The sequence below is a fragment of the Podarcis erhardii genome (genome assembly GCF_964252035.2).
Source record: "Podarcis erhardii genome assembly, chromosome: 11".
NCBI lineage: Eukaryota > Metazoa > Chordata > Lepidosauria > Squamata > Lacertidae > Podarcis > Podarcis erhardii.
This window is the reverse complement of record NC_138501.1, coordinates 26,654,818-26,681,617: the sequence shown is the minus strand read 5'-3', so window position 1 is coordinate 26,681,617 and position 26,800 is coordinate 26,654,818. Positions and strand designations below refer to the sequence as shown.

Sequence of the window (26,800 nt, the reverse complement as noted above, 5' to 3'; positions counted from 1 at the left end):
AACTGTCACGTTTATAAAATAAGTATGGGAATTTGTGCCGTCCCCTTGCAACCATGTTAGAAACATATGCCAAATTTTCTTGTGAGATCTTTTTAATTTTTAAAAGAAACCTGAAAGTTGAAGAAATCATGAGCAATGATTGCTTAAACTAAGAATCACAGAATCAGAGCTGGAAGGGACCGCAAGGGTCATTTAGTCCAAGCCCCTGCAATGCAGGAATCTTTTTTGGCCAACATGGGGCTCAAACCCATGAACCCGAGATTAAAAGTCTCATACTCTACCGAGTTATCTTCAATAAATAGTTTTGCTACGATCTTCAGTGAGGGAGGAAGTTGCTCCATTTGCCTTAGCACCCCCTCGCCACCCCCTACAGCATGGGTGCAATTACCACACACGGAGAGTTTGTTATAGGGCACAAGGAAGACTCCTCCCAGTCTGTGTACATAAACATAGTATCAGACCATTATGGGAAATGGCCTGTACATGCCTTCTATAGTCTAGCCCATCTCTCCACACCAACAATTCATTCCTGTTCCAAGATGGCTTAACTGAGGTTGTGCACACACCTACCATTCACAATCAGTCTGGTGTGATGCCTATTCACTTGGATGAATGAATGGACACAGGGTTCTCGAATACCCTACGGTCAACATTGTGCATGCAATTGCTGCACCTGCAGTGGTCTTCATCAAACACATGCAAGTATGACAAACAATTGCTTTTTGTTTCTCCATATAAAATCGCTAAATTAAAAGCTGCTGGTGTGTTGTTTTTTTTAAAAAAAGGTTTATTATCCACAAGGAAGAGCAATAGGAAAAATTAAGTTCTTTTCCACATATTGTTGTCTTGAAACAAGAGTCTACAAGGACATATTCAGCACCAAACAAAAAGAAAAAGAAAAGAAAAAGAAAAAAATATATAATACAAACAGCCATTGAATATACTCTATAAAGCAAACATTAAATATTGCACTTGTTTTTCTAACATTTTGGATTTTATTTCCCCCCAATTTTTTTTAAAAAAATTGGGGAGATTTTGAAGACTGGACTACAGCTCAGAACCTCATATTTTACAATGTCCAGAAATTGACCAATATCTTATGAAATCAAAATAACAGTAATGCCACATGTGTAGGATTTTTTTTTGTAAAAACAATTTTTATTTAATAGTGTTCACAACTTTAAACCTGTTCAGAAAATTAATGTGATGCAATGCCAATTACTACAATATTGGTCAATCCTGCTTCATATGGAAATTTCCACCATACTGTGATAAATGTAATGCTATGCATAACAGCAATTGTTCCCTAGTTGGTTGAAACAGCAAAGGAAAAAGGAAGAAAACCACCAAATGCCCTTTTATGTCACTATCCCATCAAAAATATTCTCAAAAATGTGTGTAGAAGAGGGACATTCACAAAATTGCTTAGCACGATTGTTAAAAAAAGTTCCATCACTCAGTTTCCTTATTACCCAGTATATGAAGTTTGCTTGCTGAAGGCCAAACTCTTTTAAGTGAATCACTTAAAACGTGACTCATTTTATACTGGGGTTTTTTTTTCACCCTGTTATTGTTCAAACATGAATTGTCCATGTTTCTGAAAGGCCACTTATGGAAAAGCCTGTCCTGTTTGTTATGCTATGAAGCTTCAACAATGGTTATAAAGCATGGAGCCTTAATGCAGGAGCCACACTACTGTAAATCTGAACATCAGGAAGGCTGCATTTGGTAAAAATAATAATAATCAGTCGTGAGTTTGTTCCTGAAGAGGACAGTTGTGTGTCAAAGTATATCTTTAATGCTGAAATACTAGCATTTGTGTCAAGAGCCTCTCACACCCATCATCCACCAGTTTATTCTTTGTAATCTGTGCTGAACATCACTCTGAATTATGCAGTCAAAGCAATTCTAGTTACTAATTTTACTAGTATAATTCTTCACTCTTGGAGAGAGTCCTTGGGAAATCTTTTCCAAAAGGATCCCCTTTCTATCCTTTAAAATACACTGTTATTTGAGAAAAGACTCCCTCTCATCCCTACTAAAAAGTTCAGTACAAATATTTTACACAAGTTTGTGGTCATGGGATAACTACGTATAAAAATAAATTCATTTTCCCCATCCCATCTCACTGGTCGAGAAACTCCTATGTGAAGCACAATATGAATTCTACACAACTTTTCTCCAGTAACTCTTGGCTGACAAATGTTGGGTGCTAACTTATGTGGCTCATCTTTAAAAAAAACACCGTAACTTGACCAAGCCCTTCTTCATCATGTCTCATGTTTTGGAAAGATAATAAGAAATGAGGATGAGCTCCTTTGTGTATGTCCCTTTTCCAAGTCCCCCTTTCCAAACCAAACAAAAAAGTAACGAAAACAGGAAGGAAAAAAAAATTTCAACAGTGCAACATAAAACACAAATAGCATTTCAACGTTTTGGCAAGTGATGAGTTCACCTGAGATTAAGTGATTTTTAGGCAGTCTGTAACAAAATTCTTCTTTGCGGTAATAGTAGAAAGGCAACAAATTCTTAAAAGGAATCAAGAAGGTATACAATCTTGACGAAGACTTCTATTGGTTTTCTTCGGTTATTTCCCCCCCGCATATCTGTTGCTTATCTACTACAGTAGGCTGCAAAACATACAGCAAGGATTGGCTTGAAGGCATTGATGTTTATAATAAATCCACAGCAGGATCCAAGCTGAAGAAGTGATACATGGATCAGTCTTATTAGGACAATTCTGAGCATGTGCATATGCAGGAAAAGTCCAGACTATATTGTTTGTTTTTCTAAATAAAAAAAGTCAGTGCATTTGTCATCGTAAAGTTTTCAAAGCTTTCTTTTGCTCCTTGTTGTGCGGACCACAAACAAGTTAAGAAGGGGGTAACAACAGTCTAACATAAATGAGAAAAAGCTGTAGTGACACCGAACCGCACAACATAAGCATTGAGCATGTGCAAATTTTCAAATCAAAAGAGGATGTCGTCCCTCTTGCAACACGGTGAGTGTTTTGACACATGAGTGTAGGCTATTAAGGCTGCTCTTAGTATGTGCCAGTATACAACAGGGAGGAAAAGCTCAGATCTTCAAGCATGATGAGCAGTCCTATGATGTTTGCTGTAGGCTTCAAAAGCATAATCGCAGGTTGTTTCAGTATTTCACCTTTTCTTTTATGCAAGAACTTCCTTTTAATGTGTTGTCTCCATAGGACACCTTTATCCGCAACACGGCGAAAATACATCTCAGACCCAAGTCAACTCTTCTTATGAGGCATTCCTTCAGCGAGAGGGGCAGGATGGCCTGTCATCTGAGGGCTGATCTGGGTTTGGATCAATCTGAGCAAAGGAAAGAAAAAAAGTTAATGCTTTGCTGTTGCTTTTCAAAACAAAAACAGCAACACCACCTTTCTAGAACAAAGGAGCCTTAATCATGAAAAATGCTAAAAATGATAATTTTATTTGAAAACATTTAGAATTTTCATGCTATTTTGCACATTTATTTTGGTTTGGCATCCATTTTTAGAGGGCGCTATGTTGTTTTCAGTTAATGCATCTTCCTCATTTACAATGTATGAAATAGCCTGGAAGGCTGTTCAGAAGAGGAATGAGAAAACAAGTTGTCAACTCAAGTGCCTTATTTTATCAGGAGCCTTCTTACTGGCAATCATTGAATGTGCCAATCCAGAGAACTTCAAGCCACAGAATGCTATATGGGAGTCCACCATAACTAAAACAGATGCACACCACTGTGCTCAGTTACAGCCACACACAGCTATAATTGATGTGACTGCTAATGTTGCAATCCTATCCACACTTTCCACACTGAACACAGTGCCAGTGCTGAATAGCACAGTCATCCTTCAGTTGAGGAAAACATTTAAAGCAGTTAATTACAAAATTAACTTGGTATCTTGCGTTTAAAGCAACATAATTTTATTGATTTTAAAAAGAGGAATGAATCAGCTGAAATGTAGGTACATTTCATGTATCTGTTTTTGTATGTAACACATTGGTTCACATATATTTATACTGGATGAGCAAGTTGTAACAAACAACGAACTGGGCAGAGTTGGAAACTGAACTAGTTTTTTAAAAAACCGTACACATCATCATATGCTGCTACATAATGGTCAAGTCCTTAAACAAGCATTACAGTGGTGCCCCGCAAGACGAATGCCTCGCAAGACGAAAAACTCGCTAGATGAAAGAGTTTTCCGTTTTTTGAGTCGTTCTGCAAGACAAATTTCCCTATGGGCTTGCGAGTTTTTTTCCTTTTTTAAAAAGCTGCTAATAGCCGCGCTTCGCAAGATGAAAAAACCGCAAGACGAAGAGACTCGCGGAACGGATTAATTTCGTCTTGCGAGGCACCACTGTACTTTTCTATTATTATGACAGAGCCCTACTAATTAAAATCAAAACAGCTGAGTCTTGAGCAGGGGTTGGTAAACTAAGGTCCGCTGGCTGGATCAGGCCCAACTGTCTTCAGGATCCAGTCTGCGGACTGTCTGTGGATCGGTGTGGGGATTCTGTTTGTTTGGGCTGCGCCATTCCCCCCCCCCGCACCATTCTATCCCCCCCTCCCTCACACACGCTGTGGTGGCACCTCTTCCCTCCTCCCGCCCTGCGTAGACGAGGAAGGGGGCTGGGCTGAGCGACATTTTAAGCAGCCCCTCTCTGGAGCCAGCCCTTTCATGCTGCTCATCTTCCCTCCGCCGCCGCCCTGGTGCTCCTGTGGGCCAGAGAATGGAGCAGACAAGCTCGTTCTTCCTACCCACGAGAAGCAGCAGCAGCAGCCGCCTCTGGGAAGGTTATGCACAGCAGCTGGGATTGGGGAGGAGGACTACTTGCCCCCTCGCCTCTTCTTCCAGCTCCTCCCCCGGTGCCACTTCTCTTGCCCGCCACAAGGTCTGAGGGACAGTGGACCAGCCCACGGATAATAATAATAAAAAAATGCCGACCCCTAGTTTTGAGCATGTTTACCTGTAAGTTGCAGCCCAAGCTAGTTAACCATTGGGACTATAAACTGTAATGAATTACTTTGCCTGTTTCTAGTGAAAGATGTATTTCCAAATTTAAGCGATCAGCCAGTTATTGCTATATAAAAGATGCACTGCAGCAGACGTTTGCCAATAATATATTAATCTAATATAGGAGAACCAGAAGGAATCTGGTAAGCTGAAATAGTCTGCATGAGCCAATGACTACTGCCTAGTAACTGCCTCGTCCAAGCAGGCAGAGTAAGACCACCTAGGATTGGGGGATATTCTAGGAAGAATAGCACATGCAAAACAGTCTTATTTTAAAATGGAATGTAGACTTCGCTATGTACTTGTAACCTTACCTCAGAATAGAGTGGAGGAGGCAGAAATCGGAACTCCTGGATATAGGCGAATAATGGTCCTTGAAGTGCTCTTTCAAAGTCATCGCAAGCAGCTACAGGTGCTAGGCTGGACTGTCTCTGCTCTTCTGTGACCACTTCTGCATAGCTAGGAGGTGCTGAAGGCAAAAGTACACGCAGTTCGAACAATGTTCTTATGCATGTCAAGATATATAACATGACAAATATATTAAACTTTAGTTATTGTGATTTGCACAAGGTAGATATAAGAAAGGCTCAACAGCTGGTCTGTTTGCTCTAATTTTATTGGACAGTTTTGGTAAACTTATGACTGGATGCTAAAGCAGGTTTACCATCATGCACAGGAAACTACATGCATGCTCAAACTGTTTTTGTGCAATCTCAGAGAAGGAAGCTAGCGAGACACTGTCACCTCTTGAATGTTAGGTGAGAAATACCAAGAAGTGATAACATAATTCAAGGAATTAAGTTTTTATCTACAAGAAGCCTTGGAGACTACAGATCAAGAAGGCCCCCCCCCCAAAAGAAAGAAAGAAAGAAAGAAAGAAAGTGTGTTGATATCTTTCATATCTGTTGATTGTAAGCCTCTTCTAAATTAGTACAATTCAACAGACATTATGGTAGCTTAGCCCTAAAAAAATTTTTCCAGGGGAGAACAGGCCTGAGTTTCCTGCTGTCAGAATGATACCATGGTGATTCCTAGCAGATAATTCCACCAGCGTGCAACAGGATTATCAAAGTTTGTATTAGTAAGATACTAAGAGAATAAAGTGCTCATGTAAGAATACACCAACGAACAATATAGAATCTATGTGGTCAAATTACCTTCGGGTCTTTCAGGCAGCGTCAGACCAAGCCAATTCATGTTCATGCTACACTGGCTGCTCACACTTGAAGTTCTGCTGCCAAACGGGTGTAAAGGGATAGTACCAATGACAAGTGGTAAATTAAGAAATAAGTCCATTGCACCTGGAATATCCACGTATACCTAGAAGATAAGCAACACAAATTTATGAAAAGTTGAAACTATACATCCACGATGAATATTTGTATTAGAGCACTGAATATCTAAAGGTTACATTAAGTTCCTACCATTAGAGAATATTCCACGCGGATTATACTGCAATCAAGGATAGAGGGAGAGACGGGTGGAATTTTTAACTGCTTGCCATTCCAGGTTTCTGTCTTCCCCGACGACAGGGATTCCCCACGCAAGTTGGCAACAAGCTGCTTTACTTCCTTCATTTTCCCTTTCGCATAGAATGCCTGTGTTTGATAAATGGCAGCTTTTGGCACCACCATCCGGGAGGAACAGTTCTCAATCTCTGCGAAGATCTGAATTGATTCACCTTCAATGAAACAGAGAACAGATACATTAGATGAAAGGAAGACAATTCAACTTAAAATTCAAACATTACAGCTGGTAATACTATTCTTGCTTAGTCTAGCAATGCTAAGAATATTCAACAGTTCAATGGGAAGAGTTCTAGGATCAACCCCAACAAGATTATGGGAGCATGTACAACCTCCATCCCATTCAAATAAATGGAAAAACAAACTGGTTGCAAATGATCTGAATTATGCCCCTAGACAGTAAAGATGCAAAACTAATGTATGCATCAGTTGGTAGGACATTCTGTTTTGCTGAATCCAGGAAGCCCACTCAGAAAGCCACATCCTCCCATTTGAAAAAGAACTCATGTTACATACCTGGGGTATAGCCCTTCCTTTCGATTTTGGCACTTAAGGATATTGGGCCTGAGGTACAAAACCAGCAACAGAGAGTCTTTTCTTTTGTGCCTGCTTGGGGTGACTGAAAGAAAAAGAGAATAAAGATATTAAACATTTACATTTTTAGCTCAGTGGAAGTAACACAGCTCTGTATATTCGCAGGGTTGCTTCCAGACAGCAGCTTTTCAGCAAAGGTAACTACAAACCCAGATATGAAACAGAGAGTACCCTATTAAAGAGAGTACCCTATCTGTTATCATGAGGGTTTGAACATATAGTTGCAGTTTTTGCACAAAGGTTGCTGTTCCCTCCCATGCTGATTTTGCTAGTGCATCTGGACGAGCAATGATCAACAGAGTTTTGGGCAGAATTCACACCTGTCTGGCTATCATGTCAATGTGCCTGTTACCATTACAACGGTAGAAGAAAGCTAATGTCTGGAAGTGTCCAAAGGTCACAGAATGTGATTCCTTGTCTCCCTTACCCATTACATGAGAAAACTAACTGTGTGGGTAAAGTAGGTGAGCTTCCATTAAATCTGCTTCCAACATTGTTGGAAATGGGTTCATAGTAAAATACAAAAAAGAAAAAACACCTATCAATTTTCTCACTCCTTAAATCAGTATACTTGCACTTAAGACTAAGTGTACTAGGTAAGCTTAATGGTAGAGTATGTAATATACATTAAAAGGCTTAATGCCTGATATATTCAAGTAGGACTGGGGGGGAAAGTCTGTCTGAAACCTTGGTTGGGGAGCTGCAGTCTATAGACCAGTGAGTGGCCCTTCAGATAATGTTCGACTACAACACCCATCATCCCTGATTGTTGGGTTATGCTGGCTGGGACTGATGGGGCTGGAGTTCAACAACACCTGGAGGTTCCCCACCCCTAGTACAGACAATCCTTGGACTAATGTACTGCTTTGGTATACGGCAGCTTCATAGGTTTCTACATTAATCCTGATGAATATAATAGGAATGATCGTAACCATGCTTATTTGGACACTGGTTTAAATGAGATTTGCTGCCAAGTAAATATACTTCAGAGTGCAATCTAAATATGAAAAAAATGCAACAGACTGCATCTTAAAGCCAGATCCACAATGTAATTATGCTCTCAAGTTCTTGTTCTTAAACCTCGGGTTTAGGCCCAGAGGTAAGCACCAGGTCTTTTGCACTGTTTTGTTCTCCCCTACCTCACCTTTAAATATATATATATATTTAAAAAACTTTGAAGACAGGGTGCCTGAGTACACTGCAAAGTTCAGTGATGGTAAGATTCCCCCAGCCCCTTGACATCTTAATATGCCCAGAGGCACTCTATGCATTTATGTTATGGGCATGTGCCCCAAGTATTTTAAGTATCCATCAACACATATGCTAAGGCTCAAAGTCTAAACAAACTTAAAGCCAGATTTTATGCACACCTGGAAATAAGCTTCACTTAACTCAGTTAATTAAGACTTCCTTCCACTCAAACATGCATGCAGGCATGCTAAATGGTTGTAATGCTTACCAAATATCTAGAAATCAACTTACTGTATGAAATGAAGCTTACTTTCAAATAAGTAAATTCTGGTTCATGATCTTAGAATATAAGCCAGATAGACATTCTAAGTATATGTGTTTAGAATGATCAGTTTTTTTAACCTATTGTAATAAGCCCAGATTGAGTGAAGCCATATACCCGAATTCCAAAAGCTTTCCCAATTCCAGTATGAATTACTTCCAGGTATGCATGCCTTAAGTCTGAAATTCTCAAAACATTTAATAGTGTTGCCTTCTGAACATTTATTGCATGAAGTGATGTCTCACATCACCCTTTATTTTGGACACCAACATTCATTTCTTGACAGGAAGGTACACAAAGGTAATTATATTCTTGTTCCCCCACCACATATGAAAACAATCCCTTGTCCAAACCCACAAAAATCTATGAAATATTCATGTTGATTTTGGTGGGTTTTAGATACAGTCTTATGTCCTCCCAGATAAAATGACTTTTCAGCCATAAGCAAAAAGAACCCTGTTTCAATGGACTTTTCTTTACGTGTTCCATTTTCACATATTTAATTAAAATCCAGGAGATAATAAAATAGTTCAGGTCAGATTGAAATAATCTTATTAAAATGTCAAAACATTTATCAAAATAAGATTTTATGATAACATACAGAAGTATGATCATTTCTCCCCATTTGATAGGTAAATTATCAGTAGTAGAATAATGAATAATGCACGGCAGTACAATTGGTTTGGTTTTTTTTTACATTGCTTGATCAAGCTGCAACATTCTCAAGCTGAAGTTTCTTGCAGAAATACAACTGTTCCATATAGCAGTTAATTTTTATTAGAACAGTTAAAATACATTACTTTAAAAACAGGCAGCTTAAAAATACTTGATTAAATTATTATAACAATGTTACCACTTACTGGGTCATTATAGTCTTATACTTTAAAGTATTTCACTGTACTTAACAATTATTGTTACACGTTTTGATATTTCATGGACCATGTGTTGCTGTTTTTTATGCCAAAAACAAAGAATGAGTAATTCTGTCAATTCTTACCAGTAATGAAGGAGTGTTGATATCTATATGTTCAAAGACTGTAAATTCCTTCTTTAATTTTACTGGTAGAAGCCAAGGCCTGTGCAATTCTGCTTTCACCCAATAGCGCACACTGCCATGTCTGCCTTCAAATGAGGTAGCAAGTGGTCTGTTCAGGACACAAAGGTCAAAGCTGAATGAGTCTTTATTTCTGTTGTTGTCTAGCTTAAGTATACAGTGGGTAATAATAAGTTGTACTGTACTGTTAATGCATCATAGTATGTAATTAAGGATAATTTGTAGGATTTTGATGTTCAATTAGTTTGGGAGAAATATCTCTGTAGTTAAGATTAATTGCTGAGCAGATATACAGAATACAACCATATCTGTACCGAAATTGCACTGTAGAATGCTACAAGGAAACATTAATCCAACCCACAATCCAGTTAAGCTGAAGTACTTGGATAAACACAACTTACTCCAGTTGAATTGGAGCACAACGAATTTAAATCCAAGTGTTCCACCTTAACCTCATTTGGGACCAGGTGATGTTTCTTTATTCTCACAAGGAATCACTTTTTAAATCTAGGGAGTAGGTTATACAGGCAGTAGCTAAATGAGGCCAACAAACTGCTTTGAAATAGTTGACTTCCAGAAAGACCCTAACCAGTAAGTATTTCAGTTCATATATGTTTTCAAGGTCAGAGTCAATGAATGTAGGAGATGCTCCTTCAATTCCTGTAGTGCTTGACTGTTCCTTAATAGTTACAGGTATGTTCTCAGACATGAGAAGATACGAAATTATTTTATTTAACCACTTTATGCTTGTATTTGAAAAGCTGTTTTTCAGAACTTCCAGGGGAAAAACAGCATCCATCTGTATACTCTGAAACTTTAATGGAGGCATACAGGAAATCTGTTAGAGCCAGAATGACATCATTAAATTTCTTGGTATTAAGAATGCACCTAGAATAGCAGAATTAAAATGATAAAATTATACATTATTTCCAGCTAATATACACTTATCTATGCTACTAAGAAACAGGCTTATTAAAAAAGAATCACAACTATTAGAGGTTGAGTTGATGGCTTTGGTGTCTCATCATTCTCATGCCAGTTCTGTAACCTAGAGGTCAGCTAACCTTTTCTCATCTAAGTTTGCAGGGTACATTTCTACAGGTTGCCCTGCTTAAGTAGTTCTGTCTGAGAATTTTCTACAGATCCTTTTCCCTCATAAGTTTCATCAATTAACACATTTGTTGCCTTGTACATTAATTATACTCCAAAAACATACTTTTTAAAAGTAGCCTTCTGACTGGAGTAACTAAATTTTGTCACATTGCATCTTTGGAAAGGAACCCCATAGGATGCTGAGCACCTGCAAATGCCACATAGGCTAGAAAACTGCAGACACTCAAAAGAAGGCTCTGCGTGAGCTTTCAATATGCAACACAAAAGCAGTGACTGCATCGTTTTGCTGCAAGGCTTACAAACATGGTTATTATTCCAATTTCCTTTATGAAAATCTCCTTCTCTCAGCCTTCCATCCTTCGTGGTTTCCTCCAATCACTTTCTATGTATATCTATCTATAATCTCATAATGTTTAAGCCACTGATGTGCATATATATCACTCCCCCTCTCTTCTAGTATTTGAACTCATAATCTTACAATGTATTTTCAGACCTTCCTCCTAATTTCCTATTTTTAAAACACTTTAATGCTACTAATTCCTTTGTCATTACCTTCCTTTGACCTATATCTCCTCTTCTTCTATTCCTCCAATTCTAGCTTTCTTTATATAATCACTATCTTACAAACGCCAAGCCACTGCCTTCATTGAACATTTCCTCAACACTCATATTTTATCCTGCTTTGTTCTGATTTATGTCTTCCTGGCTGTTATGTTTCAACATGTTCAACTGAAACAACAAGCTATACAGTTCTGTACACCCTTAATTTGACGTGGAAGTCATGCCAGCAGCTCTAAAAGGACCAGTAATCAATCGTTTATCCCATTTGTAGCAAACCAACTAGGTCATGAGCTGAGCAAATAGAGTATCTTGGGTGGGGAACAGGATTTAAAAGGGGATTACTGACCAAAGGGCAATAGTTGGTCCAGTTTTTCCCCATTATTTCCCTATTATGAATTAAAGCAGTCTCTTAATAGTTGAGCAGGACAATGCCCTTGCAGCATTTTCTAGTGCAATCTCCATGACCATTGAAAAGGGTTTTTTCTTCCCTCTGCCCCATCTCAACCTATGAGTTTTAGGACTATTGATTTGTTGCCAGTATGCTCTTTGCCAGTCTCTGACACAACCCAAGTAGCGCATATACTTACGTCTGTGGAAGCTCAAAGCTGAATGCATATTCGTGCCGTCCTGAATGAATGATGTGAAGGCCTTCTTCAGAATTGTCATCATCTAGGAGGGAAAAACCCAATATGCTATTCCACCTGTAAATATTGTACACATATCTTAATATATTATACAGGATTTGCACAGAGAGGAATCGGTGTAAGCATTATTAGTGGGGAGGGGCAAAACTGAAAACATCACCCTCAGTTTTGTTGTTCCATTGACCTGAATAGTTTTCTATTATAGTAACTGGTCTGTGATTAATTCCCAATATGAATTTTAGTTTCAAATTGTTATATTAATAACAATTCTTTGAATATATTTAAATTCAGCAGCTACTTTTATTTCAGCAATATTCATCCCTGCTAACTTTTCTTATGTTATCTTCCCCTGTGTCTGAATTCAGGCTGCAACCTCCTTGCAGGTTAAGGTTGTATTTAATCTACTATGCACCAATGTGCCTGCTACATTTTTTATTGCTTACTGATGAATGCTTAACAGCAATATTAAAAATAATAATACTGATTTAATACCAAGTACTGTATTTAGCTTATCGTCCGGTCAAAGTCATTATAATTATTTCCAAATAAGGCATTTTAAGAATAAGGGTTTTTACTGAAACCCATTCAAACATAAAACTTTCTTCGTCCTTTTAAGGACACCTTGAAAGTGTTAGAAATTGACATCGACAATTCCACACATTAATCGGAAATTATCTCAAAAGCTGTTTTTGGACTGAATCTAGCTGAGGAGATTTAGTACAGAGGCAGGAGAAGGCAATGTTCGTTTTAAAGGTGACCTTCCCTGCCCTTCGAATTCCTGAATACCTTAAATATCAAGGAAGGCTCGACTGAAATTCCCACAAAACTAGAAAAAGGGCTGCAAATTTCTCAAGACGTGGAGAGGGAAATTCGGGTTAAGACTATATTGTTAAGCTTTGTGGCAATATATGAAAAGGGTGATCAAGCACCGACTCTAAAGGTGCAAATCAGTTAGCCATGCCTTCTGACTGGTGCCCTTGAAATTCACGGGGGGGGGGGGGCACAAAAGTCATTGCATGACAAAGGACAGCTTGCTTCTCTGCCCACACCCTCCAGGCTCAAAAGATTATTATACAGAGAGAACCGTAAAGGAACTAAGAATGCCATTACGCACAGGCAAAACGTACTAAATGTACTAAATCTAAATGCAAGTTAAAACTCCCTGGCGTCTTCATAATGTAGAAACGGTGGGTCACTATAATTGTGTGTTTTTCCTGAAAGAAAAGCTTTCGTGTGATTCGTGTTAGTGTACGTGGTTTTTAAATATATATATATCTGTTAATTTTTTTCCACTGGGGTTTTTGTTTTTAGAATCTTCCCCCTTTTCCTTCTTTCCTCCCCCTTCTGCCAGCTCAGCAGTTTCCCTTCAGCCTCAGCAAGAAGAGCAGCAGCAGCCGAGCTGTGGTAAACAAGTGCTGAGCTGTCAATCACAGACTAGACTCAAGCAGGAGAGGACCGGCCTAAACCGGTGCGAGCAGAGTCCCAGCCAGCCAGCCGCTCATATGCATACAGTATACATTGCGCTTCCCGAGCCAGCCTATTTGCTCAGCGGCTCCGCACCCCTCAACCGAACTTGCTTCGTTGTAGGCGTCATGGAAGGGGGAGGGGGGAAAGGGAGGGAGAGAAGAACAGCCGCTTCTTTCCCTTCTTCGGCTTCCGGTCCCCGATGCTTGGCATGGCATGGCATGGCGTGGCTCAGCAATGCCCTTTCCGGCTAACCGGTGGAAACGTGACAAAAGGCAGCGGCCGCCTGGCCGCAATTAAAGCAAAATGCAAAAGATGGGGCGGGGGGGCTGGGCGAAAAAAAAAAAGAGAAAACGGGGTTCGCTTCTGCAAAACTGCATCCAGGGAACTGTTAGGTCTGCTAAACGCAAAGGCTGCAGTTAAGCGGGACGTGGGGATCCAAGGCACGCGCACCCCCCTTGCAAATATACCTTTGCCTGAAATAAAGGAAAGCTGCTTGTCTTGCCCTGTAGGGGAAAGTTCTGTAATTTGGGGGGGGGGGGAATGATTATCTTTAGAATAAGGAATCCGTCTCCCATTTTAGGTCCGCAGCCTTTCTGGGTGACACGGGTGCTAACCCGGGCACCTGCACATTCAGGGTAGAACTGGCAGAACACGTGCTTTGCATAGACACGGTTGCACACGTTCAATCGCTGGGGAAGGCTGCTGCCCGCCAGTGCCTGCGATACCGAGCTAAGTGGACCAACGATCTAGCTCCCCTGTAAGGGGCATCTTTATGTTACTGTGTTTCTTGGGGGGAATCCCGGTTCTGCGCGGTTTAAGGCTGCACCCAGCCAACATTATATTTCTCCAGCAGATATATGCATGTAGGGTGTAGAGATTGATTGCCAATTCCCGCAGGCTTCCAATGGCTGCATTTAGAGGCCCAACCCCAACTGGCATGGCATTTGAGCAAGGCTTGCTGTTGATGTCAGAACTTCTTACACACACACACACACACACGAAATATTCGGCCATGTTCACTGGGTTTGACCTCGCTAATGCTGATTTGTGGACAAGAGTGGACTTTGGTTGTACGTGACGGCGCGCACATCCACATCCCGACACTGATGGAATCCACATGTTCAAGACCCCCCCCCGCCATTTCCAAGCACCCGCAGCTAAGACGTGGCAACAAGAAGCCTTGCAGATAGGTCGGTCGGCAATCCGATGCGCCCTTTTATGCACCCGAGGGACTAGGAAAGATCCCGCTAAAGAATCCGGGGGCGGGCCCCCCCATTGTTTTAATGGGTCTGAACTTAACTGCGGGGGGGGGGGGAGAGAAGGCTTCAGTATGCAACTTTCACCAACACACAAAAATGCACTGGAGAAGCCCGGGGCCCGTCTCGCGAGGGGCAACAGCAGCAGGTGCGAGCGTGCAAAGGCATCCCTTACAACAACTGGCCCTTGCAGTGCAGGGCGCGTGTATGCACTTCCACACGTGCCGGCCACCTAAGTCAAGCGCTCCAGGGCCGCACACAAAGCAGCTGCGGCGGGACAAAGGGGAGCCCGTAGCGGACGACAACCCGCGACCGAGCAGACAAGGCACCCGAAAGCCCGTCCGCGCAGCCGCCCGCCTTGCAAGACACTGGCGAGATCCGGAAACGAGAGCCCCGCCTCCTCACGCCGCTCCTCCCTCCCCCCGCCCTCTCGGGCTCACCCGCCTCCCAATCAAGACCAGGCATTACCTTAGCAACAGGCTAACAAACCCCGGCGGGCCAATGACGGTGCGGGTGCTGGGCGGGGCTTCCTTCCGCGAGCACGCTAGGCTGCGCAGGGTTTCTGCCTTCCGCGGCTAAGTCATTGAAACTCCCTCGGCCAGCTTGCCTTGGTGCTGGCGCGAGAGGGGAGAGGGCAGAGGGCGCGGGGCTCACCAGCCAAGCAGGCCACTCGCTGCCTTTGGCGGCACGGGGAAGAAGGATGAACGTGCTCGGCCAAGGTCCTCCCCCTAGGTTCAGATACTCGAAAGCTTAGGTTTCTGCCATTATAAAGACACACAAGAACACACACTCACGGGTGGTTGGGGTCCTAGGACGCAGCTACGGCATTAACAGGTGCAAGCTCAGTTGTGCTTTCTGGAAAAAGGCACTGAAAAGAGTCTCTTGTTCCACTTGCAGCCCATCTTAAAAAGCTGCATTGGTTATTTGTGCATGCGTGGCTTGGATGCTTTTGCCCCTTTAGCATATCTGTTACTGAGCAACAGCATTTTAAGATTCACAGTGCCGGAGGTAGGCTATGCACTTTTGCACACCAGCTGAATTAAAGGGTATGCAGTTTTAAGACTGCATAAAATTCTTCCACTTCCCTGATTAATACGTTTCACCCGCCCATCCTTTGCGTGCAATGCAATATATACTGTGCAACTTCCTAGTGCATTAAAAAGCAAAAGCACGAAACTCGATCTGAGCCTTCTACAAAATTCTCGTGTCCGCAGCAAATCTACTGCATATATATGCGTGTGTATATATATATATATTACATATAAGAGAAAGCGCAAGGAAAAATTACATAACCAGTTTTAACATTTTCTTGTGCTAGGAATTAAGTCATCGCCACCACCTGACGCGTAGAACCAATCTGCTGTGAGGAGAAGGAGCACCCCCTCCCTTCTCTTCAGTACTGGTCCCAAACAGGATTGAACCGCTTCTAACAAAGGGTGGAAACTTCAGAAAAACAACCTTAGAGTCTCCTATACTTGCACACTGATGCCATTTGGAACAATAGATTAACAATGCGAAGACCAATTAACCCCTCGACGAGGTTGATCCTCGTTTTCCAAATCAATGTGGCTCTCAAATTGTAGAATTCTTCGCAATGACACAGCCCATGGGATGGACTGCAGAAGTCCCCAACTTCGAAATGATGCCCTAATTCAATAATGGATTCGCCTACATGAGGGTTCTCCACCCACCCCTAACATAGCTTTTACATATGGCTCGTTGGCAGAAGCGTTATAAAAGAACAAGGCGGATTTCCCAACTTTTCCGAGCTTAAGGGAAAGGGAACGTGGACCTACACGTGGGGTGCTGAAAGCAAGTGTCAAAATAAACCGCAGGGAACCCTTTCTCTTGCTAACAATTCTCCATTCTGAAGGCGACATCGCTTGCCAGCTCGAACTGGTGGCATTAGCAAAACAATTGTTGGGGATCGTTTAGGTTTCGGTAGGTTGATGCAAAATCCCCCACCCCACATTAAATTTCTTTTTAATTATGAAGTCGATAGGGTCTCTTAAAGAGCAGGCTGGAGTTGGAGAAAAGTCTTATCTGAAGCCACTTTATAGATGCACCGAGATCTTGGGGGGGGGGTCACCCTATTTGCTTCCTTACACATTCTATGGCTTTAAATAGCTATGCATCTGACGCGGTGCTCCTAAACACTTACAGGAGAGCAAGTTCCATTGCATTCAGTGGGGTTTACTTCTGAGTAAGCGTGCTAGGGATCAGACTGCAGTGATCAAAAGAAATTTGCCTTCCGATAGAACCCCCCCCCCCAAAGAACCCATCATTTTAGAGTAATCAGTTAAAAATTCAGACTTACCTCTTTCGTGTCCAATTAAGATATCTTTATGGTTAAAATATTCTACTTCTTCAGTGTAATTCTGTGTGTAGGCAGTGTTGGATCCAGCATTTCTAGATTCAGTCCAGCGTACTTTTGCATGTCCTCTTGCATGGATTTTAAGCGATTTGACTCTAATTTCCCCAGTCACTTCTAAATTCACCCTTCCTGAGACTGTATCCCCGCTGGAATAGACGGGGACGTTGCTGTCATTAAGACAGTCAAAGCTTATTGTCAAACTCTTCACCTTCCCCAGCACCATGTTGAGTTTTTTGTTTTTCAATATAACAAAAGTCTATAAAAATATACTGTAAGAAAAAAGGAGGGGGAAGAGAGAAAAAAGTCAAGATCTCATATAAAAATGCGATCTCCGCCTGCACACTGATCAGCTCCTCTGCCCTGCGAAAAAGGCTGCGGGCAGGATCAGCGTGTTCCCTACGAGCACTTCATCGGGGTTGCTTAAAAAGTAGGCAAGGCGAGACGCCGCGCACAGCTGCTCTCCGGCTCCGTGGTCTCCTTACAAAGACAAGCGACTGGCCGCTGCCTGCTCGCTTTAAGGAGCTTTGTGAAAAACAACCCCAGCGCGCAGGCGCGGCGCTTCTCCCCTTATACAGTAGGTGTAACAGAGGCAGAGCGGCGCGCTCGGCTGCGTGCAAGGCAGCCGCCTTCCCTTTCGCGTGCAATGAAAGCTGCCTTTGCAGCGAGAGCGGCGGTTTACGGCCGTCAGAAGAGGAATGCATTGCTTTCCTAGGCTGTGGAAGCAAGAAATGGTCAGAGGAGAAGGGGGCTTACCGGTTAGAGCTCCTCCAAACAGCCGAGCCCAGCTTAGAAACCTCATAGCGTTTCATGCTAGGTAGTGATGGGGCAGCTGTCTTGCAATGGCTGCAGGGCAACCTGCATTACAAAGAAGCGAAATTATTGTTTAAAAAAAATACCACGGCATACCAGGAATAACACTAAATGGGAGCAGTGACGGAATTAGCATCTTTCCAGAGGGAGGCAGAAATCTCAGCAGTTGGGGAGCTTGGTCTGCTTTGCTTTGCATTTAGTTTTAGATTTTTTGAAAAAGAAGATACGCTTGGAAATCTATGCTAAGGGCCTGGACATCTAAAATCCACTTGCAAATATTAGCAGGTTTCCTATATGAAGACAGCTTTCTTAAAAGCCCCCGAGGTGGTTTTCTTATTGAGACCTATGCTATTAAAGCCCAGTTGTCTGTGATTTGCATTGCTGCTGTTAGAATTTATATGCCTTGTGCCATCTTTAAAAACAGTGCTGTATTGGCTATAGGTCAGTTGATTTGATACAGTTTTATTAATTTGTTTGACAAAGATATGCTGCATGAAAAACAAGGGTGGATTTACTTTGGTTGGTTTCTATTAGATGCATCTGCTCAGAAACAAGCCCTCTTGAGTTAAATGAGATTTAATTCCTGGCAAGTGTGTACAGGATCAGAGCCTTCAAACCATTAATGGGATAATAGAGCACTGCTTTCACTCACAATCCTACTTGTCATTGGCCTCTTCAGGTATTTTGCAAGCAAAGCTTTTAGTCAAAAGGTACATGGTTTTTGGTGTAATCACAGTATATTAGCTGTTCAAAAGTTCTGGCATTTTGTTCTCAAATTATTTGCTTCTCATTGTACTTCTAAGGGCCAGATGAACTAATCATTTCCTGAGTTTATAAATATAGTTCACATATTTTATTTTGAGCATATGCATTTCTGCTGAAACCTCTTGTCTCAGAATTGCAGCTCAGATTGCAGCATGGCTTTGAGCTGAACTCAGCATTTCACGAGGAAGTTACTCACAAGTAACCAAGTACTTTAGAGCTGCAGTTCTAAGCATACATGCCAGGAAGCAAGTTTCACTGAACTCTCGTAGTGCTCATTGCTGAGTACACATGCTTATGAATAGACTGCAAAAGTTTAGGACTTCAGTTACATAGAAGTACCGGTATTTGGTCAAAAAGTCATTCTTGTTTTTGCTTGGTTGACACCTGGTGGAATTCCAGTGCTCTCAAGTGATTCTTTTTGTGTTTCCGTGCCACCTTGTGGTGAACTTGGTGAATGAACTGCAATCTAGACACATTTCGTTGGAATGGGTAGACCTTGTGTGTCTGTAGCATGTGCCAAATTTTATGTTATGTGCCCAGAAAAGTATACATATGGGTTTTTTTAATGGATGTCCTAGAAATGCATATATTTAATACTATTTCACCATATAATACTTCTCAGTACTTCAGACCTTTTCTCTACTTTAATAGGTTTTCAGCTGTGTTGCCTTCTTTCCTTTTTCTTTTTCATGTTTCCAAATAATACAGATGGATTTTAATGGATTTTAATATTGTATTGAATTACTATGTCTACACCCAGAGCCCTTTGCTTTCGTGATCCTATTGGAAACAGGCAGAGGGCCTTCTTGGTAGTGGCGCCCTCCCTATGGAATGCCCTCCCTTCAGATGTCAAGGAGATAAAGAATTACACAACTTTCAGAAGAGAAATTAAGGCAGCCCTGTATTGGGAGGTTTTTAATGCTTGATTAAAAAAAATATTTTTAGATATGCTGTAAATCGCCCATAATGGCTGGGAAAACCTAGCCAGATTGGTAGGGTATAAATAATAAAATAATAGTTGTTGTTGTTATTGGAAATTCCATTGCTGTATAATAATGCTGGGAAAGAGTATTATGCCGCCAGGGAGCACTAACTAGATGGCTTTGATCTGCTATGGCTTCTCTGGAAAGGAAACAAACTACAGTTCTGTGTTACCTACTTAGAAGCCCCATTTAATTAAATGGCAGTTAACGCTCAGGTAAGTGTGCATATGGTTGCAGCCTTAGTCTTGAAATAAACAATTCTGATAGCTAGACAGAGGCTGGGTGTGGAGCCTAAAACTAATTCAGAGGCAGAGACAGGGAGGACAAAAGCAGTAACCTACCCTGTGAAGTGAAAATAAAACGAAGGAAAGCAAAACAAAATTGGAGGGGGGGGGGAGGAATAACAATAGAAGCAACCCCATTTTCTGGTCACTTTGCAACCCTAGAAACTGTTAGTATTTGTAATGCAATTTCAATGGAAATGTATTTCACATTGAATAAATGATGTTGTGGAAAGAAGGTGGCAGTTGGAAACAGGCAGTTGACAGTTGTGAGTTGCTTGGTTATTCAGTTCCACCTTGACTATGAAGGTGAGAGGGTGTGGGGACTTCATGCAAATGCTGTCTGGAGCAGTTTGTAAATAATACTACTTGTTCAAATGTTGCCAGCCCGACAAGTAAGATTTATTTTCAACTATTTGTGTAAGGCATACATTTTTATAAAAAATCACAAATAGCTAACAGAAACAAGCCTTGTTTATATGTTGGTGATGTGAGTATTAAAGGGAATATTCATTTGATATTTCTTGTTACATCATAGGTTGCCTATATTATCATCATAGTCCTTATATTAATGTATATTCTGCCTTTTCCCCAGCCTGGAACTCAAGGTGGCTAACAGATAAAAATACAAAACCAAAGATAAAACAGAAAAGAGAATCATTAAAAAGTAACTAGACACTAACAGAATTAAAATGATATAAAATGATCAATTAAAAACCAGGATAATAACAAGAAAAACATCACAACGCCAGCCCTTTCCTTAAAAACAGTCAGTTCCTAAAGGCCTGTTGGAATGGAATGGCCCTCACCTGGATATGATTCAGCCTACAAAACTGTATTTTAAATAGTACTGTACATCTGTACAAAACATTTTTTTGTTATTTGTGTTAGCTACAAATGTAATCCAAGGTGCATGTGGAAACATCACATCTCTGTTCTTGGGCTTCAGATCAGACCAATTCGCCTTCCTCAAGTTGGTGAGGTCTTGCTTAACAATCTTGATTCATTTCTCTGCCTATTTCTTTCTGCTCTTTACAGCAAAATCAACAGATAGTGAATTATGTCAGCTGGTCTTAGCTGGTGGTGCCAGTATGTTTGCTATGATTCAGTTAAATACGTGACAGAGTTGCTAAGCCTTTAAAAGTTAAGTAGAAATGGAAACTTCAGAAGGTGTGGGTTCTGCCCCTGCTGTAACTAGGTTAGAGAGGAGTGGTTAAGAGAGCAAGCTGTGAGCCAGGAAGTGCATGACTCAAATTTCACCTATGCTACAAACTTGCTCTGAGGTTGCCTTGGGAAAACCACTTTCTTCGAGTCTCACCTGCCCTAATCTGTTTTGAACATGGCAACAGTAAACTTAAAATTTCTATATTTAGTCATCAAAACATCTTTTTCAATCTTTCTGACCATATTATAGGTTAAATATTACTTAACATTTATCATTAACAAGTTCTGGCAGCTGTGTGGGTCACCTTAGTCGTACGAATGTGACTTCATAGAAAATACACATTACCCAATAAATTGTTCATTTGAACTTTTTTGTGTAGAAGGGGGAATGAAAAAGCACCATTTGTTGCACACCTGCCCTCTTAAGTTGTAATAGTGTATTTATGTGCTTCTTATAAATTGTCTTTCAGGGGGGATTTTAAAACATTTCTATTTGCTCAGGCATTTAATGGCTGACAACCCTGAAATCACTAACTGAGATAATGTTTTTAACTGTTCTTTGAATGCTAAGAACATAAAAAGAGGCTGCTGGATGAGGCCAACGGCCCATCTAGTCCAACATCCTGTTTTCACAGTGGCCAGTCAGATGCCTATGGGAACTTTTAATCAGGACCTGAGGAGCACAAGAGCACTCCACCTGACTGCAGTGTCCAGTATCTGTTATTCAGAAGCATACTACTTCTACTCTGTTTAATCCTCTTTTAAAACCATCCTGGTTGGTGGCCATCACTGCTTCCTGTGCGATTGACTATGTACTGCATGAATAAGTACTTTTAAAAAAATCTGTCCTGAAACTCAGCAGCTTCATTGGATGTCAATACATGTTATGAACTTCCAGGCCTTTCCCCCCCAGCCGAAACTCAGCTCTCAGATGAGCAGCACAGGGCTGAGCTTGCTGCCTCAACTCAAAACGGGTGTGGAGCAGAGAAGAACTCTGTGCGCCATTTTGAGCAAGCGCCAGGGCACGTAAGCATTTTTTAAAGCTTCTATTCCTTTCTTCCTTAACTGTTGGGCACGCATGAGAGAGGCAAAGGGCGTTTCCCAGGAATATAGCTTCTCTGGGAGCCGAACTTGCACCAGAAAAACCGGGAACCGTGCTATTGAGCTCTGTGGCCTCAGCCTCCCAACCTTTACTTGAAGAAACTGAAGTAACGCCAAACTGAAGTCACACACACACACACACACACACACATACATACACACAAATATCTTTGTGGAAAGTCCAAAGTTCTCAGGGGGGCAGTTCCGGCACTTTTTTCTCTACCTCACCCTACTGTCACTGCACCCTGGGCATAAGCTTTTCTGTCTATGAGACCCCTGCCTTCAGCGGCTTCAGTTTACTCCCCACTCAATTGCATCTGCCACCCCGGCCTTAAATTTCCCCTCCCCTCAATCCTGGGCACTTTCACCCTTCCTGCATACACCTCCTCCCTGAGATTAAGCCTCACCTGCCACCTTTCAAACTGCCTTCCCTTCAGACACAACAGTACTCTATAGAGACCTCACCATTGTCTAAACCGATTGACAGGGCCTCAAATCCCTTTCACACAGCCCTCCCTGAACATGCTGGCCTGGGGGATTTTCCTGGCCCCAGTTGCATGCTCTGCCCCTTCATCTACAGACCTTCCCATGGACCCTTCATTTGCAAAGGAGGAGGAAAACTCAATTTTATGGCTGAATACAGTTGTATTCGCGACGGGGTGAGCTCCTGTTGCTTGGTCCCTGCTCCTGCCAACCTAGCAGTTTGAAAGCAGGTCAAAGTGCAAGTCGATAAATAGGTACCGCTCCTGCAGGAAGGTAAACGGCGTTTCCGTGCGCTGCTCTGGTTTGCCAGAAGCGGCTTAGTCTTGCTGGCCACATGACCTGGAAGCTGTATGCTGGCTCCCTCGGCCAATAAAGCGAGATGAGTGCCGCAACCCCAGAGTCGGTCACGACTGGACCTAATGGTCAGGGGTCCCTTTACCTTTACCTAGCAGGAGGAAGAAGCATGCACCACCCAAGCCCCTGCCCCCTGACTTCCCCCACTCACCCCCACACCTATCATCTCTCTGTCCCTTTCTTCCCTGCGTGCAGATGCTTGCGTGCGTGCGTGCGTGCGCACACACACTTCCTGGAGATCATATCTGCAGACAGGTCCTATAGATACTTACTCAGGGCCCAGTGTCTCTACCTGGGCAGTTCAGGCAAGCCGAGTGAGGTGGGGATGCAGCCTGGAGAGGTGAAGTCACAAAGCTTTGCCCACTGACATCAGGGTCAGCCTGCCTGGCCTTGGAGACACTGAAGTCATAAAGCCTGTCCCAGTGACTAGCCCCTTTCTGCCTGGATACCACCGCTAGCTCAGGAAGGAAACCAGCCTGGTCTCATAGATGGTCACTCAGGGAGCTCACAATGCTTTACCCACTGACATCATGGACAGCTCAGGGAGAAGCCTTTCTAGTCTTGTGCTGATTTGCAAAGCCCTGCACAAGTTGGGCCCAAAACATGATTCAGTATGATCTCAAAAAATTGTTTCTGCGTTACTGCACAGTGTGTCCATTTGTAAACATATGTAGGTAGGTGGTTCCAGCAATAGGGAGTGAATCCATTCCACACCAGTTCAATTATTTCATTGGGTGTATATCAAGATCACAGTCACCTTCTTTGTTGACCTGGGACATACAAAGGGAAAGGCATGGATAACCTGTTCAAGGGAAGTGTTTTCAAAGTAACTACACACACACACCCTAGTGGACAGCAGGAGCTAGAGTCGATCTAGATTGAAAACAGCATGTTGAGGATAAGCATGAAGGTTCCAGATGGAGAAAAAACCACACCTTTGTGCTACAAATAATTTTGTATATACGCAGCCTATGTTGTTTGGGAACCCTAAGTTCCTCTTTATAGATGTGACCAAAGTAACACAGTGTACAGCAACACAGAAGTACCTCCAACATTGCTTCTCATAAGATATGAATGAGTCATAGATTCTCCCTCCCTCTTTCAAGAAGTCCAAGGATTGCAGACTGAGATTAGTCTCGCTTACTACATCTTACATAACATATGGAGGCACCAAGGTCTAGTTTGTACAACACAGCAAGCCTTGGGAAGAGAAAAGCAACTTGTTCTTGGCTACAGCTCATGGTTACTGAAGAGAGAGCTTAACCACAAATCCCAGTTTGGAAAACATGCTAAGTCAAACCTTCAGTTAGCTCAGTGCATCAGGAGGACCAAATAATAACAATAATAATAAAAATAGGCTGGAGGAGGAGCAAAGCAGCCACAACCTCCTCCCCAGAAAGATGTACATTTGCAGGTAATCTGCCATGTGAACCGTGAACCAAGCCTATATTTCCTTTAAAAATTCCTTTTTATAGCCCCATGACCTTAAGAGTTGATTTCTGTCATGTGCAGTGCAAAAAACATGGCGCTGTGGGTTAAACCACAGAGCCTAGGACTTGCCGATCAGAAGGTCGGCGGTTTGAATCCCTGTGACGGGGTGAGCTCCCGTTGCTCAGTCCCTGCTCCTGCCAACCTAGCAGTTCAAAAGCACATCAAAGTGCAAGTAGATAAATAGGTACCACTCCAGCGGGAAGGTAAACGGTGTTTCTGTGCACTGCTCTGGTTCGCCAGAAGTGGCTTAGTCATGCTGGCCGCATGATACGGAAGCTGTACGTCGGCTCCCTCGGCCAGTAAAGCGAGATGAGTGCCACAACCCCAGAGTTGGTCACAACTGGATCTAATGGTCAGGGGTCCCTTAAACCCAACCTGAAAGTGCTAAACCCAAGACTAGACCAGAGTTCTGCTACATGGCATTTTTATGCAGGAGCTGCTCAAATGGCAGACTTGGACCTTTTAGTACTCCATCGCATTAGTTTCTCATGAAGTGCTTTTCATGGGCAAAAAACATGCAATAGATCTGGATTGCGTGTGGACTACATAGAAAAAACAAGTTTTCCTTCTCTATTGATTCCAGAATAAAGTGCTATCTGTAAGCGTAGCCATAGTTACTTTTAAAAACACTTTCTGTAGCAGTTTGGAATGCAGACACATGTAGAGATGCCATGCATGCCTGTGCAGACATTTTGAAAGAGACAAAAATTTCATTGAGGATTACAAACTTACAACCCTTCTTGCTTGTTTGTACCCTGTGGTTTTCTACATCCTCCACAGTGATAGGTGTGACGGCATAGAACACACACACACACACACACACACACACACGGTACTGGAATACAGGTATCTTGTATTTTTAAAATGTTGAATTGTGGAAGAAACAAGTACAAGATGCCCACACTCACTGTGACCTCCCTCATAACTCTACACACTTGTTTTCTTTTCCACTTCTCTCTTTAGCATAAGATGGGAAACTGCATTCGGAACTCTTATGCTATAAAGATAATGGGAAATGTTGGCTTTGTTTCCAGTCACCTTCTATAGATTCAGCAATCTCCCTACTCTACATAAGCAGTTTGGAACTGCTGCTTAAAGTGCAAATTCTTATTTATTTATTTATTTATTTATTTATTTATTCTGCTTTAGACTTTAGAATATTCATTTACACAACCTTAAAATATCAATGACTTTCCTTCTTCTCTTTCCATGGTTCGTTTTGCATAGCATAAATCCCTGCATATTTTATAGAACCTAAACCATTCAGTATTCCATTATTACTTCCATCAAAACTTATTTACACTGTTGAATTTATCTTAATTCTGCCAACATTTTCAAGTGCACACAATTTCCTCCCATATATTCAATAAACATTTTTCCAATCTTCTTTAAACAAATGTTCTTCTTGTTCTCTTATTCTATAAGTTAGACCTGCAAGCTGCACATATTCCATCAGTTTAAGTTGCCATTCTTATTTGGTTGGGACCTCACTTGTTTTCCATTTTTGGGCTAACAAAACACAGGCCGCCGTAGTAGCATATATAAATAACCTTTTTTGACACCTGGGAATTTCCATCTGAATTATCTCCAGCAAAAAGGACTCTAGTTTGTGTGTGTGTTTTTTGGAAAAGTTCTTTAAAATGTTTTTTCAATTCAATATATTTATATTTGTTAATTATAATTTTATTAAAAGTGCAAATTCTATTGATATCTACTCAGAAGCAAGTCCTGTTGATTCCAATGGGGCTTTCTCCCAGTTAAGTGTTTATAGGACTTCAGCCTGAAGTTATTTATTTGTCTGAGATGGCTTCCTTACTCAACATAATTCTGTGCTGTGACTCATGGGGGTAGTGTTTGTTGATGGATGACTGGCTCCTGCTAGCCACCTCTTCCCTTCCCAAAGTGCCAAGAACTGATGCTCAGCTGCACTGAAGCATTTTAAATATGGAACAGTCAAAAGTTGGGCAGGGTTAAAACACAGCTGATGGTGGCTGACCTGTTTACTGTAGGAGGACTCATTGCCAGGAATTATCATGATTTAAATGGCTCTATCAGAATATTCTCCAGTTCTGATGTTGAATGTTAAAGCCTTTCTGTGGGAAATATATACTGAAGGACAAAACAGAAAAGATCAATATCAAACTTTTGTGACTGACCAACTGTTGCCACCATAAAAGTCATTCTGAACCATTTTAATTGCTTTCCCCCTGTCTCATTAAACAATTGTAGTGTTGCCTCGC

General features: G+C 41.7%; 1 protein-coding gene and 2 long non-coding RNA genes across 8 annotated transcripts in view; 1 reads left to right on the top strand and 2 right to left on the bottom strand.

The window, feature by feature from the left end:
* Nucleotides 1–766: 766 nt before the first annotated feature.
* On the bottom strand, nucleotides 767–17,968 carry ARRDC3 (arrestin domain containing 3). Of its 2 annotated transcripts, none has more exons than XM_081880540.1 (8): nucleotides 17,882–17,968; nucleotides 11,975–12,056; nucleotides 9,657–9,804; nucleotides 7,069–7,171; nucleotides 6,451–6,707; nucleotides 6,184–6,346; nucleotides 5,341–5,495; nucleotides 767–3,335 (listed from the first exon to the last, which is right to left on the bottom strand). In XM_081880540.1, exons 1-8 carry the CDS (start codon nucleotides 17,925–17,927, stop codon nucleotides 3,279–3,281), a joined length of 1,011 nt encoding a protein of 336 aa, XP_081736666.1. In that variant the 5' UTR covers nucleotides 17,928–17,968; the 3' UTR covers nucleotides 767–3,278. The 2 variants fall into 2 exon arrangements, with proteins under 2 accessions (XP_081736666.1, XP_081736665.1); XM_081880539.1 differs by lacking the exon at nucleotides 17,882–17,968 and adding an exon at nucleotides 17,072–17,633.
* Nucleotides 17,969–18,094: 126 nt separating this feature from the next.
* Nucleotides 18,095–26,800, top strand: part of LOC309352216 — a 450,312-nt gene continuing 441,606 nt past the window's right edge. The window contains exons 1-2 of one of the 5 annotated variants that reach the window (XR_014161141.1): nucleotides 20,225–20,362; nucleotides 22,045–22,157. This is a non-coding gene — a long non-coding RNA (uncharacterized lncRNA). Of the gene's footprint in view, nucleotides 20,363–21,990; nucleotides 22,158–26,800 lie in introns of all 5 variants that reach the window. The other 4 variants (XR_014161142.1, XR_014161138.1, XR_014161139.1 and 1 more) reach the window with 4 other exon arrangements.
* On the bottom strand, nucleotides 20,424–24,392 carry LOC309352281. The gene is made up of 2 exons (XR_014161229.1): nucleotides 23,342–24,392; nucleotides 20,424–20,579 (listed from the first exon to the last, which is right to left on the bottom strand). It is a non-coding gene; the product is annotated as an uncharacterized lncRNA (long non-coding RNA).